Raw genomic sequence first — 19,494 nt, 5'->3', positions numbered from 1 at the left:
AACTTTTTTCATAATTTAATTACATCCATCCATTAACTGTAGCCGCTTATCCTGTACAGGGTCGCAGGCAAGCTGGAGCCTATCCCAGCTGACTACGGGCGAAAGGCGGGGTACACCCTGGACAAGTCGCCAGGTCATCACAGGGCTGACACATAGACACAGACAACCATTCACACTCACATTCACACCTACGGTCAATTTAGAATCACCAGTTAACCTAACCTGCATGTCTTTGGACTGTGGGGGAAACCGGAGCACCCGGAGGAAACCCACGCGGATACGGGGAGAACATGCAAACTCCACACAGAAAGGCCCTCGCCGGCCACAGGGCTCGAACCCAGAACCTTCTTGCTGTGAGGCGACAGTGCTAACCACTACACCACTGTGCCGCCCCATAATTTAATTCAAAAAGGGAAATTTTCATATATTCTATATTCATTACACGTAAAGTGAAAAATATTTCAAACTTTTGTTTGTTTTAATTTTGATGATTATGGCTTGTAGCTCACGAAAATCAGAAATCCAGTATCTCAAATTACGTATTGGGATATTTCCTAACATCAATCAAAAAAAGGATTTACAATCCAGAAATGTCCAACTTCTGAAAAGTATGTTAATTTATACTCTCAGTACTTGGTTGGGGCTCCTTTAACATGAATTACTGTATCAGTGCAGCATACCATGGAGGTGATCAGCCTGTGGCACTGCTGAGGTGTTATTGAAGCCCAGCTTGCTTTGATGGCGGCCTTCAGCTCATCTGTATTTTTGGGTCGGGCGTTTCTCATCTTCCTCTTGACAATAGCCCATAGGTTCTCTCTGGGGTTCAGGTTCAGGCGAGTTGGCTGACCAGTCAGGCACAATAATATCATGGTCAGCAAACTATTTGGTAGCAGTTTTGGCACTGTGAGCAGGTGCTAAGTCCTGCTGGAAAAGGAAAGCAGCGTCTCCATAAAGCTTGTCAGTAGATGGAAGCATGAAGTGCTCTAAAATCTCCTGGTAGACAGCTGTGTTGACTTTGGATTTGCTAAAACACAGTGGACCAACACCAGCAGATGGCACGGCACCCCAAATCATCACAGACTGCGGAAACTTCACACTGGATTTCAAACACCTTGGATTCTGGGCCTCTCCACTCTTCCTCCAGATTCTTCCTCCAGATTCTAGGACCTTGATTTCCAAATGAAATGCAAAATTTACTTTCATCTGAAGAGAGGACTTTGGACTACTGAGCAACAGTCCAGTTCTTTCTCTCCTTAGCCCAGGTAAGACGCTTCTGATGTTGTCTCTGGTTCAGGAGTGGCTTGATATTAGGAATGCAACCGTTGTAGCCCCTTTCCTGAAGACATCTGTGCATTGCAGCCTCAGTCCACTCCATGTGAAGCTCTCCCATGTTCTTGAATCAACTTTTCTTGACAGTCCTCTGAAGGTTGCAGTCATTCCTGTTGCTTGTGCACCTTTTCCAGCCAGCCTTTTCAGCAATGACTTCTTGTGTCTTACCCTCCTTGTGGAGGGTGTTGATGATCATCTGGATGACTGTCAAGTCAGCAGTCTTCCCCATGATTGTGATTGTATGGACTTAACTAGATTGAGAGATACAAGGTATTTATACTGTTTTACCCAAACTCAAATTGAAATATTCTAATAATTTAAGATACTGAATTTCTGATTTTCATGAGCAATAAACTATAATCATCAAAATTAAAAAAGGCTTGAAATATTTCACGATACATGTAATGAATATAGAATATATGAAAGTTTACCTTTTGAATTAAATTACAAAAAAAGACTTTCACAATATTCTCATTTTTGAGATGCACTAGTAGTGCCTAGAAAATTAGAATATCATGAAAAAAGTTTAATATACTGATACCTTTCTGTTTTAGCTAGCATTAACTTTTTCAGCAGTTTGTGCTGCAGTAGCTCTTCTGTGGGATTGGACCATATGGGCTAAACTTCATCTCATCTCATTATCTGTAGCCGTTTATCCTGTTCTACAGGGTCGCAGGCAAGCTGGAGCCTATCCCAGCTGACTACGGGCGAAAGGCAGGGTACACCCTGGGCAAGTCGCCAGGTCATCACAGGGCTGACACATAGACACAGACAACCATTCACACTCACATTCACACCTACGCTCAATTTAGAGTCACCAGTTAAACTGCATGTCACTGCATGTCTTTGGACTGTGGGGGAAACCGGAGCACCAGGAGGAAACCCACGCGGACACGGGGAGAACATGCGAACTCCACACAGAAAGACCCTCGCCGGCCACGGGGCTCGAACCCGGACCTTAGTGCTGTGAGGCAACAGCGCTAACCACTACACCACCGTGCTGCCCGGCTAAACTTCATGCCTTCAACACCTATGACCCTGTTGCCAGTTCACCGGTTGTCTTTCTTTGGACCACTTTTGGTAGGTACTAACCACTGTATACCGGGAACACCCCACAAGACGTGCCATTTTGGAGATGCACAGACCCAGTCATCTAGTCATCACAATTTGGCCCTTGTCAAAGTTGCATAGATCCTTACGCTTGTTCATTTTTCCTATTTTGAGAACTGATTGTTCTCTTGCTGCCTAATATATCCCACCTCTTGACAGGTACCATTGTACCAACATAATCAATGTAATTTACTTTACCTGTCATCCATTATCCATCCATCCATTATCTGTAGCCACTTTATCCTGTGCAGGGTCACAGGCAAGGTGGAGCCTATCCCAGGGTGGGGTACACCCTGGACAAGTTGTCAGGTCATCGCAGGGCTGACACATAGAGACACAGACAACCATTCACACTCACATTCACACCTACAGTCAATTTAGAGCCACCAATTAGCCTAACCTGCATATCCAAAATGACATTTATGTCACTATATATATATATGTATAATATGTGTGTGTGTGTGTGTGTGTGTATACACAAGGGTAAGTCAAAAAGTTCTATGATGTTATAATTTCAAAAGGAATTCTCTGATGGAAACATCGCTTGCAGAAGTGTTTAGACTTAGATGGAGGATATGTAGAGAAATAGCTTTATTTTCATAAAGATTTTTTTCATTTGTCTTAGAACTTTTTGACTTTCCCGTGTGTGTGTGTGTGTGTAATATATATGCACGCTGTCTTAATTTGCCATTTTAGATTAATTTGAGATTTCAGAACATCAAGATATCAAGTACACTAAAATAAAAATTATTCAGAAATATTTAAATAAATATATTTAAGTAAAAAAATTCAGACTAATATCTAGACTAACATTCATTCATTCATCTTTAATAAGCATGCTGAATCCTGGTCAGGATGGATCTGGAGCCTCCTCATGAACACTGGCCACAACATGGGAGAATTCACTCTGGAGACTCGAAAGCTACGCTACCCTCTACACCACTATGCCACCAAACTAGAATAGTAGACTAATATAGAGAATTTGAGTAAGTAAGTTAGTTGACTGCAACAATTTATTCACCTCTGACCTCCCCAAAAGATGACTATAATATTATCTCTTTGGCATGCCTCCATCTTTAGTTGGCTTTAACAAGTTTCCTGGACTTAAAGCTGCATAAGTAGCTTGCTCATAACGCCATAAGTCGATACATTTCAACTGCAAAGGAAAAGAAGCCAAGAAGCCTTTATTTGTCACACGTACACTCAAGCACAGACTTATGCACACAGTGAAATTTAACCTCTGCATTTAACCCATCTGAAGCAGTGAACACACACACACACACATGCCCAGAGCAGTAGGCAGCTATGCTACAGTGCCCGGGGAGCAATTGTTCAAGGGTACTTCAGGCCAACCTCAGGCCAGGGCTGCCCCATGTTAATCTAACTGCATGTCTTTGGACTGTGGAGGAAACCCACACAGACACGGGGAGAACATGCAAACTCCACACAGAAAGGCCCTTGTCGGCCGCTGGGCTTGAACTTAGAACCTTCTTGCTGTGAGGTGACAGTGCTAACCACTACACCATTTTTTCAGTGCCCACCCAGCTTTGTATTACACTCTTAGAAATGAAGGTTCTACAGGGGTTTTCTAATAGATATACATTTTAGCTTCATAAAGAAAACCTCTTTGGAAGGAAAACTGTTTCACTCAAAAATAATTTAGGGTTTTCGATTTAATCTTTATTTTCTAAGTGTACAGGAAATGAGGTCCAGTTTTTACTTTCAAAGCTCTGCTTCTGTATAGTCACTTTTAATCTCTTACAAGCACTTACTGTTCTCTATGTTTGTTGATCCACCCTTATTTGTACCTCTCTTTAATGTTTATACTGTTTAATGTTAGAGCTGTGGCAGGTTTATGGATCATAGCTTATTTTGGCAACTGACCAAAACCAAGCTCTCAATTCCATGTCATATTTAAGAAGCGAAGTATTAAAAGTAATTTGAGATATTAATACGAATACTAAAATCATATTCGATATAAGGCAGATCTACTCTAAGATTTTGGGTTGGGGTGTTAAGAACTGGGAAAGGTTTTGCAGGATAGGAAGTAACAAATGAATGGTATGAATAGTTGTAAACCTGTCCGAGTTTTCTTCCATAAAACTGTCAGTGCTGTGAGTTTACTGAAATCCTGACTTCCCTATTCAGTTCACGGTTAATGTTTTGCTTCACTGGTGCTTTTGAGCCAATGTAAATTATTTACACTGGCAAAACTCAGCACATGTCCTTTTCTGACTCCATATGCACTACAGAAGAATATGAGAATAACAATGAAGTAAGAGCAACACAAATACTTTTGCCACCAGTCCCTCCTGTCTGCGTCCCGAGGGAGGGAGTGCACTTGAAGTCCAACTCCTGTTTGGAATGCCTCATTTGAGCACAAATTAAAGGGAGGAGTTATGTTGTTGTACAACCTCAAAATGTATTGGACAGCACAAGAACATCAACTGAGTGGAAGTGGGAGTCTATATTTTATTACTGCTATATACTTCTCTAAATCAAGATCATTTCTCTCCATGCCTACATGGTATGAGTAATGTAATGGGCTGGACTCAACAGGAAATACTGGGCTTGTCCTGATATGAAATTGCTTGGTCCTTCCCTCGGGTACTCCAGAGAAATTCTGCTTCTCTCTCAAACCACTCCCTCGAACAAGTATGAGCAAGCAGCAATGATAAAGCACATCAGAACAGGGAGGTTCCTCCCCTTCACCAGCTCAGCTGCTCTGCACAAGACTATTACTCAAACCTGACTCTCAGGGACGTTATACATGACAGCCATGGACTTTAGTCTTCTCACTGAGGATGTGTAAATTGAAAACTTACACTGGACCTCGAATAGAAAGACTATCCCACAACGTACTACTGAGATCGGTGACTTTGTGAGTCTTGGCTGTGAAGCTCTGCTGTGATAAGGTCATCTTCAACCTACAGACATCATGGACCTGACACTGTGGCAGTATCAGTTCCGTATCATCATGCTGGGAGACTCTACGGTGGGCAAGTCATCCATGCTGAAGCGCTACACAGAGAACCAGTTCCTTGAGTGTATTAATGAAACCGTTGGAGTGGACTTTTATGTGCATTTCCTGGAGGTGGAACCTGGTATGATGATCAAACTCCAATTCTGGGACACAGCTGGACAAGAGAGGTTCAGGTACAACACACTGACTATTAATGTATTAGTTAATAGGTTCTAGATACTTTGGAAATTCTTGCTATGCTGATCGCTCTGTGTGAATTATTATCATCATTATTTCCTTTTCTTAAGGCTATATTTATGCAGTCTGGATCCAGACCTGGTTGGAATGTTAATCTTTTTGTTGTAAGGTTTTAAGAGAGTTAGCAAAGCTCTTTCTGAGATTAGTTGAGGTAAAAAAAAATGTTTATTATACACGAACAGTCCAGTAACTGATCATAAATGACCAGATTTGCATAACCCCATGTTAATGAGAGAGCAGAAATGCAAATGATGCAGAAGTTTTTCTTCCAGTTCACACAATACTCCGATTCCTGTTACAAACATTTGGAAACATGTAAAATATTTTGTGTTGTTTGTTTCTTTTTTTTTTCTAGGAAGCACATTTATTTAGCCTTTCTAATCTACCTACTGTGCTTTTTTTTTGTTACAATTCATTTTTACACTGAAGCTATTGATTTAATTTGGTGTCAAAGTTTAAAATCACACAGCAAGTGAATTTCCTGACAAAGAGCTGTATTGAAAAACATAACGTGCAAAATACATCTACCATTCATGCAATTATCCAGTCAGCCAGTGATGTGGCAGCAGTGCAATATACAAAAGATGCAGATACAGGTAAAGTGTTTTTAGTTAATATGTCATAGCCCGGGCGGCACGGTGGTGTAGTGGTTAGCGCTGTCGCCTCACAGCAAGAAGGTCCGGGTTCGAGCCCCGGGGCCGGCAAGGGCCTTTCTGTGCGGAGTTTGCATGGTGTCCGCGTGGGTTTCCTCCGGGTGCTCCGGTTTCCCCCACAGTCCAAAGACATGCAGGTTAGGTTAACTGGTGACTCTAAATTGAGCGTAGGTGTGAATGTGAGTGTGAATGGTTGTCTGTGTCTATGTGTCAGCCCTGTGATGACCTGGCGACTTGTCCAGGGTGTACCCCGCCTTTCGCCCGTAGTCAGCTGGGATAGGCTCCAGCTTGCCTGCGACCCTGTAGAAGGATAAAGCGGCTAGAGATAATGAGATGAGATGAGATGTCATAGCCATCAGTGACCAGGGGCCAAAGGAACAAAATTGGCCATGTTCTCTCTCCCCTGTCAATCACAGGGACACGAGCTATTGTGGGCATCTGCAAGCTCATGTGTGTGGAAGGGCAGATAACGCTTTCCTCGGAGTGTGTTACATTGCCCTGTGATGCAGCATAAACATTCAAGATTCAAGACAGCTTTATTGTCAATACATCAATATACAAGTATACAGTTACATTACATGGCATTTAGCAGACACTCTTATCCTGAGCGACGTAAAACAAATGTAAAAGTCAGGTATAAGAAGTGCTGAACTTCTCGACAAGAAAGTTCTGTACCAACTGAACAAGTGACAGAATAACACTTAGTGTAATATTCTGTTGATTTTATTATTACACTAGAATATTAGTGCAATATTCTGTTAATATTCTGTTGAAGTACCAATACTCAGCAAACAACCAAAGAAAACAATTCAACCACACAAATGAGCTGACAAAGTACAACTAAATGGAGAAAAATAAAACTCCAATGGCTAACCCTAGGCTAGACAGTACACAGCCTGGGTTGGTCGAGACCAAGTGCATTGAAATACCGTTTCCCTCAGGCTCCATGATGCAGCAGTTAGAAATATGTGGTTGGTTGGATTCTCTTGTCACAACCTTGTGTCCCTGGTTGGTTGGTAGAACTTGCTCATGAGATTTTACACAGAACAGTGGCAACAAACAACCATGCCATGGTCAAAGTCCACATTCTGATGTTTGATGTGAAATTTAACTGGAATTACTGAATTGTATCTGCACTGTTTTAGGCATTGTGCTGCTGCCACATGATTGACTATTTGGATAACTGTATGAATGAGCAAGGGTACAGGTGTTCCTATTAATATGGCCAGTGAGTGTAAGTGCATTCAGAGCATCTAAATACAGATCTACATGCATATTTGTGTCATGATACAACACGAATATCATGCAAGTTCCACAGATTGGATATTGGATCTAAACTCCCCAATCATTTCAGCACCAAAGATAAATAAGTACAGTATATACAAAGCACAGATCTGTTACATGCAGATTGTGTACAAAAAGTCACTGTTAATTCTGAGTATACGAAAATCAATACTTCCTGAGAAAATCAGCTGTTCGCCCAAAGACTTGTTGAAAATCTATAGTTGCTTGTCAAGCCCCGTGATTTACATTTCTTAATAAATAAACATTTTATTTAATATCAGTGAGATCACATTTTAGGAGATACACTATATGGCTAACGGTATGTAGACACATGACCCCCATTTGTAGGTGTTCCCCAAACTGTTGCCACAAAGTTTGAAGCACACGGTTGTCTAGAATGTCTTTGCATGCTGTAGCATTAAGATTTCCCTTCACTGAAACTCAGGGGCCCAAACATGTTCCAGCATGACAGTGCTCCTGTGTGAGGTCTCTGTCGACCTGGTTTGCCAATGTTGGTGTGGAAAAACTCGAGTGACCTGCATAGAGCCCTGACTTCAACCCTGATGTACACTTTTGGGATGAACTGGAATACTGACTGAGCACCAGGTCTTCTCATTCGATATCAGTGCCTGACCTCACGAATGCCCTTGTAGCACAATTCCCCAGGAAAGTGGAGGTTACAAGAACAAGAAGCCTTTATTTATCACACGTACACTCAAGCACAGGCTTAAGCACACAATGAAATTCTTCCTTTGCGTTTAACCCATCTGAAGCAGTGTGCACACACAAGTGAGCAATGAGCACACACACATACCCAGAGCAGTGGGCAGCTATGCTACAGCACCTGGGGAGCGGTTGTGAGTTACAGTAGGTGCCTCGCTCAAGGGCACTTCAGTCCAACCTCAGGCTGCCCCATGTTAACCTAACCACATTCTGCGGGAGAAACTAGAGCACCCGGAGGAAACCCACACAGACATGGGGAGAACATGCAAACTCCGCACAGAAAGGGCCCCTTTGGTCACTGGGCTTGAACCTTCTTGCCGTGAGGCGACAGTGCTAACCACTACACCACCACATAGTTGTTTAACAAGCACATATGGGTGTGACTGGTCAAGTATCCACATACTTTTGGCCATATAGTGTATTTATGAAGAAATGCAGATAATTACCAAAGATTAGCAAATGCATTCTTGCAACCATGCAATTATTTAAGGGTGCAGTTCAAACTGTAATTAACATCTGTCAAGAAAAACAAAACAGGTTACAAACCAGTGGTATTTCTGAAGGAACACAAGCAAAAATTCCAAGAGGTTTTAAAGTCACCATACACTTAAAATGTAACTAAATATTTGCTGTTACATTCCTGTTGTAGGTCAGTGACACGCTCCTACTACCGGAACTCAGTTGGAGGCCTTTTGGTGTTCGATGTGGGGAATCGTGCCTCGTTTGAGCATGTGAGAGACTGGTACGCAGAAGTGTGTGAGCACGTCATGCCTCATACCATGATCTTTGTGCTGGTGGGTCATAAGAGTGACCGTGAGTCGGATGGAGAGCGCACTGTCTCCAAAGATGAGGCTAAGAAGCTGGCTGCTCAACTCGGAACAACATATGTGGAAGCCTCGGCCAAAACGGGCCAGAATATCCAAATGTGCTTTGAGATACTGGCACAGGAAATCTATCAGGGCCTGCAGAACGGAGAGGTGGGGCTCAGAGAGGGCTGGGATGGAATAAAGAGTTCGGCTCTACAAGCACAACAATTAGAGAGTCTCCATGAAAGTGAGCAAACAAGTGAGAAAAAACGCTGCTGTTAGCTGTTCATCGACTCTCCATTAATTAAATGGATCGTTGAATCATTGATGTCCAATGTCCAAAGATTCCTGTGAGACATCAATATGGTGACCTGATACTGAGATTTAATAAGTAGACCATCAAGCATTATTCCCTAAACACCTGATTTCACCAGCTGGATTTCCTTTCTGAAGGAATAAGATCTTACAGAACCCATGAAATCCGTTGTTTTGACTTTTTTCTATCATCAGGAACAGATATGTCCTTAAAATGACAATAGTAAAAATGACTTTTTTACAGTTGGATGTGCATTTTCTTTATTGAAGTTGAATAGAGGAAGTTTACAATTACATGTACCATAATCATCTGCTTTGGAATGCAGTTCTTATCTGATATTAGATATTAGTATAAATACACAGGTGATTATAGGAAATCGCATGCACTGACTGGTCGAGAAATTCGTACTATTTCTCGATAATCACCTCGAGTGACTTGGCAAAATGGCAGCCAATCGCTTTGTTACCGTAAGTGAAAAGGATTACAAAATTATGAAAGAAAATGTTGTTCCTAAAAGCACTAAAGATGCTACGAAGTTTAGTCTAAAACTGTTCAGAGGTAAGGTGGACTTGTGATTTATTTCATCGATTTCAAAACAAGGTATTTTATGTGAGTCGGCATAGATAAATGACACAAGTCTGCGTGCATTACATTTGCATGCTGCTTTTGAAGTTTGAAAAACATTTTTTAAATAATCATTTGTGTGTTTATACTAAAACAATTATCCACCTCAGGCTCAGTGAATATCAGTGAACAATTGTTAAGTAAAACATACCTGAGACCTTGGAATTATACAACAGAAATAATGTCATAAATGTACCACTGAAATGCCTGACACCAAGATATGCAAATTTTTATATATAAGTTTTATCTGCTTTAGCTTTATTGAAGCTCAAAACATGGCTTGGTATCTTAAAACCACATAATTACATAATTGTCATACAGAATATACATTGTCATTTTCATTTTTGGTGAGAAAGACACTTCGGGATACATACTGTATGTCTTACAATAAACAGTCCAAAAGACAAATCTCAGCTCAGAGTTTCTCAGTGCATTCCCATCGAGTTTCTGATCAAGGAAAGATATACAGTGGATATAAAAAGTATACACACCCCGTTAAAATGATAGGTTTTCTGATCTAAAAAAAATGAGACCACGATAAATAATTTCAAAACTTTTCCCACCTTTATCGTGACCTATAACCTGTATGATTCAGTTGAAAAACAAACAAATCTGTTAGGAGGAAAAACATTAAAAAAATTAAAAATGTACAATAAGCTGGTTGTGGGGCGGCACGGTGGTGTAGTGGTTAGCGCTGTCGCCTCACAGCAAGAAGGTCTGGGTTCGAGCCCCGTGGCCGGCGAGGGCCTTTCTGTGCGGAGTTTGCATGTTCTCCCCGTGTCCGCGTGGGTTTCCTCCGGGTGCTCTGGTTTCCCCCACAGTCCAAAGACATGCAGGTTAGGTTAACTGGTGACTCTAAATTGACCGTAGGTGTGAATGTGAGTGTGAATGGTTGTCTGTGTCTATGTGTCAGCCCTGTGATGACCTGGCGACTTGTCCAGGGTGTACCCCGCCTTTCGCCCGTAGTCAGCTGGGATAGGCTCCAGCTTGCCTGCGACCCTGTAGAACAGGATAAAGCGGCTACAGATAATGAGATGAGATGAGAATAAGCTGGTTGCATAAGTGTGCACACCCTTAAACTAATACTTTGTTGAAGCACCTTTTGATTTAATTACAGCATTCAGTCTTTTTGGGTCGGAGTCTATCAGCCTGCCACATCTAGACTTGGCAATATTTGCCCACTCTTCTTTCTTCTTTTGTGGAGCGCTCCAGAGTCATCTCTGTTGCTGTCGTCCTTGAACGACCTCTCCATCGCGACCGCACACCAGGCTTGTCCACTGCTGTCTGTCCGAGGCAAGTACTTCCACTGCCACCATCCACCGCTCACTGTGCCAGGTCGTGTTAATCACTCTGCCATACACGTCCCTCTTCTTCTTGAATATCGAATCTGCGTCTCTGTCTTGAAGGTCCTTTCTAACGATATCTATCCAACGAATTCTGGCTCTTCCCCGACCCTGCTTCCAGCCAGGTTCAGCCTCCACGAACAACACCATTTTCGAGAGCTGACTCTCTTTTTGTCGTAGCAAGTGTCCGAGCAGCTTGAGCCTCTCTGTTTTGACTCTTTCAGATGGTTTCCAAAGCCCACCGATCGCCGTCATGTTTCGATCAACTTCTAGGGATAGCTGCTCGTTCGTTTTGTGGTCCTGCCACTGATATTCCAGTATCCGCCTCAGAAACTTTCGCTCAGCTGCATCGAGTCTTTCTGTGTCAACGGCAGTCATACTCCAGCTTGACGAAGCATGCATGAGGACCGGAGCAATCGCAGTTTGGTAGACTCTCAGCTTGACGCTTTTTCTTATTTTGCTAGCCCATAGACATCGCTGCAGCATATTGAATGTGCTCGTCGCCTTCCCTATTCTGTAGCTGATGTCCTCCGTGCAACTTGATGATGACGTAATTAGCTATCCGAGATAGCAGAACTGGTCGACGTACTCCAGTGCTTCACCAGATATCGATATCGGCAGATTTGGCCTTCTTGAGTGTTGCAAGATCAACACTTTGCTTTTGGAAGCCTTCAGAACGAGACTGTAGTATGCACCGTACTGCGTCACTGCATCGACTCCTTTCTGGAGCTCACTGATGGACGAAGCCCACATCGCCACATCATCTGCATAGTCAAGGTCACTCGCCTTCTTGTTTGGGTGAAAGCTTACCCCAGAATCGAAGTCTTTGGCTGTTCTTCTCATGATGTCATCGATGATGAAGTTGAAAAGGAAAGGCCACAAGACAGAACCTTGGCAAACACCCATACCGACCTCAAACCTCTCAGATATTCTGGAGCGCGTGCGTACTGCTGCCGTGGTCGACGAATTCATGTTCCTTATGAGCCTGATATATTTCTGAGGCACGCTGTCTGCTTCGAGGAGTTCGTATATGCGCTCACAACATGGCGAATCAAACGCACAGGCAAAAGCGAGGAACACCATATACGTAGGTTGTCATATCGATTATGAAGCTCGATAATGCACCGTATGGTATGGATATGATCAATTGTGGATCGACCTGGACGAAAGCCACACTGCTCCTCCCTTGCCATTTCTTCCCTGTGGTCTTTGAGACGATTATCGATAATCCTTTCAAGTAACTTGTAACCAACAGGCAAGAGAGAGATTTGTTTGATCAACACGTAGTCTATCTGATTCTGCAGCTTTGAGTTTCTCCTCCTCTGCTTCTCTCCCCGACCAATGCGGGCGCAGCCCTGCCACATGATTCGCTGCTTTCTTTTGTTCCGCCACAATGTTGAAGCGACTGTAAGACCCCAGGATTTGCAGAAATCAAGTAGACGTCTTCCATTATCGGTTGTTTCCTTGGCCGGAACAAACCATCTTCCGATCACTTCTGAGGACTCTCCCACGCCAAACTGTCCATTTGAGTTGACCCCTACAGCCACGAAGTCGTTGCTCTTTGCTTTGCGGCATGCTTTGTGCAGCTTCTCGTAGAACTCTTCCTTGTCTTCGACTGAGGCGTCCTCTGTTGGAGCATGTGCACTGATGATCATGATGGCCTTCACACCACAGTTGGCTATTTTGAGCCATGCAATCCTCCATCCATTGCTTCCGAACTCAGTGACATACTGGATCATATCATTCCTCACAGCTGCTCCACATCCTCCGTGACCGCCATGACTTGTATCACCCACAAATACTCTGTATCCGCTAGGACGACCATTAGCCGTAGTTGCTGGTGCGGGGATATCGATGATCGGTCTGTCGCGGATTCATGTTTCTTACAAACATGCAAGTGTGGCATTGAGGTCGTTGAGGGTGCAGCACAGCAGATGTTGACTTTCCTGGCTGGAGAGTGTGAAGCAATTGACAGTAACGATGTTGGTACTGCCCTTCAACAGTTTCATTGACGTGTTGCCGACGTATGTTATCGGTTTCTTGACATCGGTGCTACAGGTTGGCCCTAAAGAGGGCCGTTGGGTTTGTGGCCGTGGTGGCCGGTTGCGTTTTGAAATGTGGCTAGATGTCATGCCAGTGGGTGTTGATTCCACTGGCTATTGTCAAGAAGACACGTTGGAGGTTCAGTGAAAACAGGCCCGACCGCGTGAAGGTACTCCAACGTTGTTTATCTTCTCCGGGTCCATTTGTCCACTCTGCCTTGCAAAAGCGCTCCAAATCTGTCAGGGCATCTCTTGTGCACAGCCCTCTTCAGGTCACCCCACAGATTTTCAATTGGATTTAGGTCTGGGCTCTGGCTGGGCCATTCCAAAACTTTAATTTTCTTCTGGTGAAGCCATTCTTTTGTTGATTTTGATGTATGCTTGGGGTCCTTGTCGTGCTGAGAGATGAAATTCCTCTTTGTTTTCAGCTTTCTAGCAGATACTTGAAATTTTGTACCAAAATTGATTGGTATTTAGAACTGTTCATAATTCCCTCCACCATGACTAAAGCCCCTGTTCCAGCTGAAGAAAAACAACTCCAAAACATGATGCTGCCACCACCATGCTTCACCGTGGGTATGGTGTTCTTTTGGTGATGCGCAGTGTTGTTTTTGCACCAAACATACCTTTTGGAATTGTGGCCAAAAAGTTCAACCTTGGTTTCATCAGACCATAACACCTTTTCCCACATGATTTTGGGAGAATTTATTTTAATTTATTTTTAATTTTTTTTGCAAAATTTAGCCAGGCCTGGATGTTTTTCTTTGTAAGAAAAGGCTTCCATCTTGCGACCCTACCCCACAGTCCAGACATATGGAGAATATGGGAGATTGTTGTCACATGTGTACACAGCCAGTACTTGCCAGAAATTCCTGCAGCTCCTTCAGTGTTGCTGTAGGCCTCTTGGCAGCCTCCCTGACCAGTTTTTGTCTTGTCTTTCATCGATTTTGGAGGGACGTCCAGTTCTCAGTAGTCACTGTTGTCCCATATTTTCTCCACTTCTTGATGACTGTCTTCACTGTGCTCCATGGTATATATGATGCCGTGGAAATGTTTTTGTCCCCTTCTCCTGACTGATACCTTTCAATAATGAGATCCCTCTGATGCTTTGTAAGCTCTCTGTGAACCCTGGCTTTTGCTGGAGGATGCAACTGAGTAAATGTCTGAACTTTATCTGGGGTTAATCAGTCATTTTAATTGATGGCAGGTGTGAACCCAAAAAGACTGAATGCTGTAATTAAATCAAAAGGTGCTTCAACAGAGTATTAATTTAAGGGTGTGCACACTTATGCAACCAGCTTATTGTACATTTTTTTTTTATTTTTTATGTCCCCCCCAACAGATTTGTTTGTTTTTCAATTGAATTGTACAGGTTACAGGTCACATTCAAGGTGGGAAAAGTTTTGAAATTATTTATCGTGGTCTCATTTTTTTACATCAGAAAAACCGATCATTTTAATGGGGTGTGTACACTTTTTACATCCACTAATATATATATATCACCAACATTTTTTTGAATTGAAGTCTGTAAGAATTATAAATTATTAAATCAGTCTCTGTGTGCTCCAGATCAGTCACACTTTTGACAGAATTTTTTTTTTTTTTTGCCATTAGAGATGATCTTGTGGTAGAAGAAATTTGGCTCATCAGGTTCTTTTATCCATCCATTCATTATCTACACCGCTTATGCATCAGGGCCATGGGGGCAAGCTGGAGCCAACACTGCAAAACTGATATCTTAGCAAGTGAGAATGTCTTGTATATCGTTGAAACAATCTAGCATTTCCTATTAGAAGAATACAAGCCAGCAACTCAGATTATTAAAAGTCATTCTAGATTGTAACCAACTTATTCCAAAATGCCTTGTCAAGTAAAATGATCTGTCCATACAGCAAGATAATTTCACTCGTAATTTCATTCGTAATTTTCTTCTCAAATTCAGTTTTCAGCTCTTTGCAGTGAATCCCAGCTGACTTTGGGTGAGAGACAGGGTACACCCTGGACAGGTCAGTTTCTTACATATTAAATTATATTAAATTTAGACTGCTTACATTTTATTTTCTTGTATATGGACACTACTAATACATTTTGCGCTTTACCGTATCTGTGATCAGCAAAGGGAGTGTTTGTTTGAGGCATTTTGTTGCTGATCACTATACTATAGATAAAAGCAATATGTTATTAGTAATGTACACCCATATACCTGCTGTTTTATGCAGTTATCTAATCAGCCAATCCCTTGACAGCAGCGCAATGCATAAAATCATGCAGATACAAATCAAGAGCTTCAGTTAATGCTCACTTCAAACATCAGAATGGGCAAAATTGTGATCTCTGTGACTTTCACTGTGGCATGGGTGTTGGTGCCAGATGGACTGGTTTGAGTATTTCAGAAACTGCTGATCTCCTGGGGTTTTCACACACAACAGTCTCTAGAGTTTACACAGAATGGTTTAAAAAAAAAACACTGAGTGAGCGACGGTTTTGTGGGTTAAAACACCTTGTTGATAAGGGAGGTCAGAGGAAAATGGCCAGATTGGTTCAAGCTGCCAGAAAGGATATTGGAAGTCATAGCAACTCTTTACAACCGCGGTGAGCAGAAAAGAATCTAAGCATGCAACAGCAGAAAACTACATTGGGTTCCACTCCTGCCAGCCAAGAACAGGAATCTTACAATCAAGAACAAGTTCCTATTAAAGTGGCTGATGAGTATATCTTACCTTATGCGCTCTAATATACACTAGATGGCCAAATGGACACCTGCCCTCGATCCCCATATGTGTTGTTGAATTTCCCATTCTAAATGGCATGGAATCAATATGGAGTTGCCACTCTTTGCTGTTATAACAGCCTCCACTCATGTAGGAAGACCTTCCACTAGATTTTGGAATGTGATTGTGAGGATTTGCCCATTCAGCCACAAGAGCATTAGTGAGGTCAGGCACTGATGTTGGCTGAGGAGGCTTGGGGTGTAGTCTGTATTCCAGTTCATTCCAACTTTGTTCAGTGGGATAAAGGTTAGGGCTCTGAACTTGTGACTCAAGTTCTTCCACTCCACCCTTAAGAAGCAATGTCTTCATGGACCTCACTTTTTGCTCAGGGGCATTGTTATGCTGGAACAGGTTTAGGCATCTTTACAAATCGCCAGAGGTTCACAGGTAATACGAATTTCACAAGCCCGTGCGAATAGGGCTTTAGTTGCAGTGAAGGGAACTCAAAACTACAGCATGCAAACACATTCCATACAATCATTTAGCTCCAACTTTGTGGCAACACTTTGGGGAAGGCCTACATATGGGGGTCATGGTTAGGCATTCACATATTATCCACATAAGTTCTTTTTAAATTCAGGTAAAAACCTTAGATTTCAAAACCAGAAATTACATGTCTGCCTGGGGTGCATATGGCTTCTACCCAAATTTGCATAATTGCAATTTATAATGAAGATATGGAATAATTAAGCCCTAACAAGCAGTTTCTACACAAATCGCTTCTTCTCCCTCAATTCTTCACCGATTTGGATTCTTTCTGGCATGAAGGTAGGGGTACCTAGGGTGCATATAACTTCTATGCAGATTCGCTTCATTACAATTATTAATGAAGTTATGGACTAATTAATCCTTAATGAGCAGTTCAACAAAAATCGCTTCTTCTCGGTCAATTCCTCACCATTTTGGATTCTTTCTGGTAAATAGATAGGTAATTCCTAGGGTATATATAGCTTCTATATAGTGTATATAGCTTGCAGCATTTATTGCGCAAGGTGGCTCACTTTAGATCATTCCTTCTGGACTAGACGGGGCCGGAGTGAGCTACACCATCATTGACGGTCTCATTCATATAATGCTCCAAAACAAACACTGACTCCTATATAAGGATAAATGCAAAAACAAAAAGACGGTGATGATATATTTCTGTACATTGCATTTTGCCTGACACCCATTAGCTAACTCTGTCTTCCTGCTTCCTCTTTTCCACTTCTTTTTGTTCCTTCTTTCTCTGTTGACTTCCGCATAGGTAAGATCTCATGATGTTAAAAATGCATCCATTTAAACAATTCATGCAAGCCCCAGACATGCTAACAAAAATGAGGACTCTTTAGGAGGATTTACACGTTGACAAATCTGGCACACATACAGCCAGATGTCCAAAGTGTTGGTAGAGAATATTGCAATTGGCTGATTGCCTCCTTAAACTGGGCTCAGTGGAGTCATGTTCATCTACTGATGATTTAAAAGTCTGTTTAATGTGAACTCCTCCATTCTCACTGTTGAAAGCCATGAACCTTGCCTTTTTTTAAACTCATACACAGCACAGGACTCTGTCAAGTATATTCAAAAGGTCACAGGTTACAGATGCTGCCCTGGACTTTATTGATGGTAGTAATCACAGTGAAGGCCATCACTGTTCTACTGGTCAGGCAGTTGTAAAAGGAAGGATTGGGGAAGCCATACAGGCTGGCTTCATGGGTGATGGGTGTGCTTTGGTAATTTTTTAAAACTGGTTTTATGTAATGTTGCAAAAAACTATAGCCCTATTTGAAAGAAGGTGATACCTAACTCAAGGTAAACATCCAGAACACTCAGTATTAATAAAGATTGTATTATTTAAATTATAGCCTTCAATTAAGAAGACAGATACTCCTGCTCAAAGTCATTCCATGGAGGAGGACGCTTCAAAGAAAACACCTAAACAGGTAACTCCAGTATTTTCAGGATATAGAGAAGCATTCATTCAGAGAAGGGGTTTCCATCCTTTTGTGCACAACCTACCATACCCTACCTACCGGAGAGAGCTCATTCAGACATTATTGACCATACTTCTCCATAATTCACGGTCTGCCGTTGCTATCGGCAACTGATACTTTTCAAGATACTTCTAACAGTTGATCAACAAAGGTTTGGGCCGGTCGTCCTCTACTGCGTTTTCCATGGATTGGCTCCCAAAGAAGAACTTTGCTATTTTTGTCTTTCTGTTGCTCATTAGATCAGGGGACGCAGCTCCTCCTGAAATTTCATGGTTCTCATCTAACTAGAGCTGGAATACCTGTCCACTGTCGATAAATCGATCCTCTGCACAGCCAGAGTTGTTCTCTATACCAAAGCATTTGTTCGTTGTTGAGTGCTATAGGAACTATTGTTTCCTCATGACAAATTAACAGGTTTTTTTTTTTAATCAAGGTTTACTCCTCTAGATCCACGTGTTCTGCTCCAGTGTGCACAAAACATTGTTAAATAGAACAGTGAAACCCTTTGGATGCTATATAAAATGCTGAACTCATGTGGATATGTAGTACGTTAGCTGTATGAAAATGATCTGTATCATTAGTCATTTTTTGTTGCTAAAATTGCAGTTGTTGAATCAAGCCTCGTATTGTAGATGAACGTACCAATTCAAACTTCATTATTCACAGAAATATCAGCATTTTCTGGCAGCTCATTTGAGTACTGAGTGTTGATTGCATTACTGTTAGACGATGACTCACAATCACACCACACAGACACAGGAAGCGGTGACATCATCATCACAATGCAAATCACCACGCTTCCTGGATTCTATTGTGTTTGTTCTTAATGGCTTTAGTGCCATTTATCTTTTTACCGTCCCAGTTTCTCCTTGATGTAATGCCATCTTGAACTCATTTTATATCTACAAAATCATCTTTTACTTATGGACACATGTTCAAGTTCTCACACTAAGCATCCTGTTAAACCAATAACTTTTGTGTAACCTCATTCATTCACCTTTATCATGGTCAGGGTTGTGGTGGATTCAGAACTTGGGTACAAGATGAACACCTACTGAATGAGACCCCAGTCCATCGTAGGGCACCACAAACACGCATTCACACACACCTAAGGGCAATTTAGAGTAACCAATCAACAAACAAACAAGGAACTTGGAGGAAACCTATAAACATGGGAAGAAGTTGGGAACGTCTATACAAGGAACCTGAAATCAAGATCCAAGTAGAGACCCTGGAGTTGTGAGAGCAGTGTAAACCGTTTCTCTAATTTCATGATATTGTTTGTGCTTTAATTGAT

The 19,494-nt window shown here is 42.1% G+C and overlaps 1 protein-coding gene across 1 annotated transcript; it reads left to right on the top strand.

Annotated features, from left to right (window-relative positions):
• The first annotated feature begins 5,106 nt into the window (after nt 1–5,106).
• Nucleotides 5,107–9,687, top strand: LOC132886960 (ras-related protein Rab-39B-like). The gene is made up of 2 exons (XM_060922213.1): nt 5,107–5,595; nt 8,969–9,687. The coding sequence occupies exons 1-2, from the start codon at nt 5,378–5,380 to the stop codon at nt 9,405–9,407; spliced, it is 657 nt and encodes a 218-aa protein (XP_060778196.1). The 5' UTR covers nt 5,107–5,377; the 3' UTR covers nt 9,408–9,687.
• The last annotated feature ends 9,807 nt before the right edge of the window (nt 9,688–19,494 follow it).

The sequence above is a fragment of the Neoarius graeffei genome, chromosome 5, assembly GCF_027579695.1.
Source record: "Neoarius graeffei isolate fNeoGra1 chromosome 5, fNeoGra1.pri, whole genome shotgun sequence".
Classification (NCBI taxonomy): domain Eukaryota; kingdom Metazoa; phylum Chordata; class Actinopteri; order Siluriformes; family Ariidae; genus Neoarius; species Neoarius graeffei.
Note: the sequence above shows the minus strand (reverse complement) of the source record. Positions and strands in the feature narration are given on the sequence as shown.

Bases quoted from the DNA above. Each gene is read 5' to 3' on its own strand.
- LOC132886960 (XM_060922213.1), top strand. From the start codon at position 5,378: ATGGACCTGACACTGTGGCAGTATCAGTTCCGTATCATCATGCTGGGA. The intron at 5,596-8,968 runs GTACAACACACT...TTCCTGTTGTAG, and splicing joins GCTGGACAAGAGAGGTTCAG to GTCAGTGACACGCTCCTACT.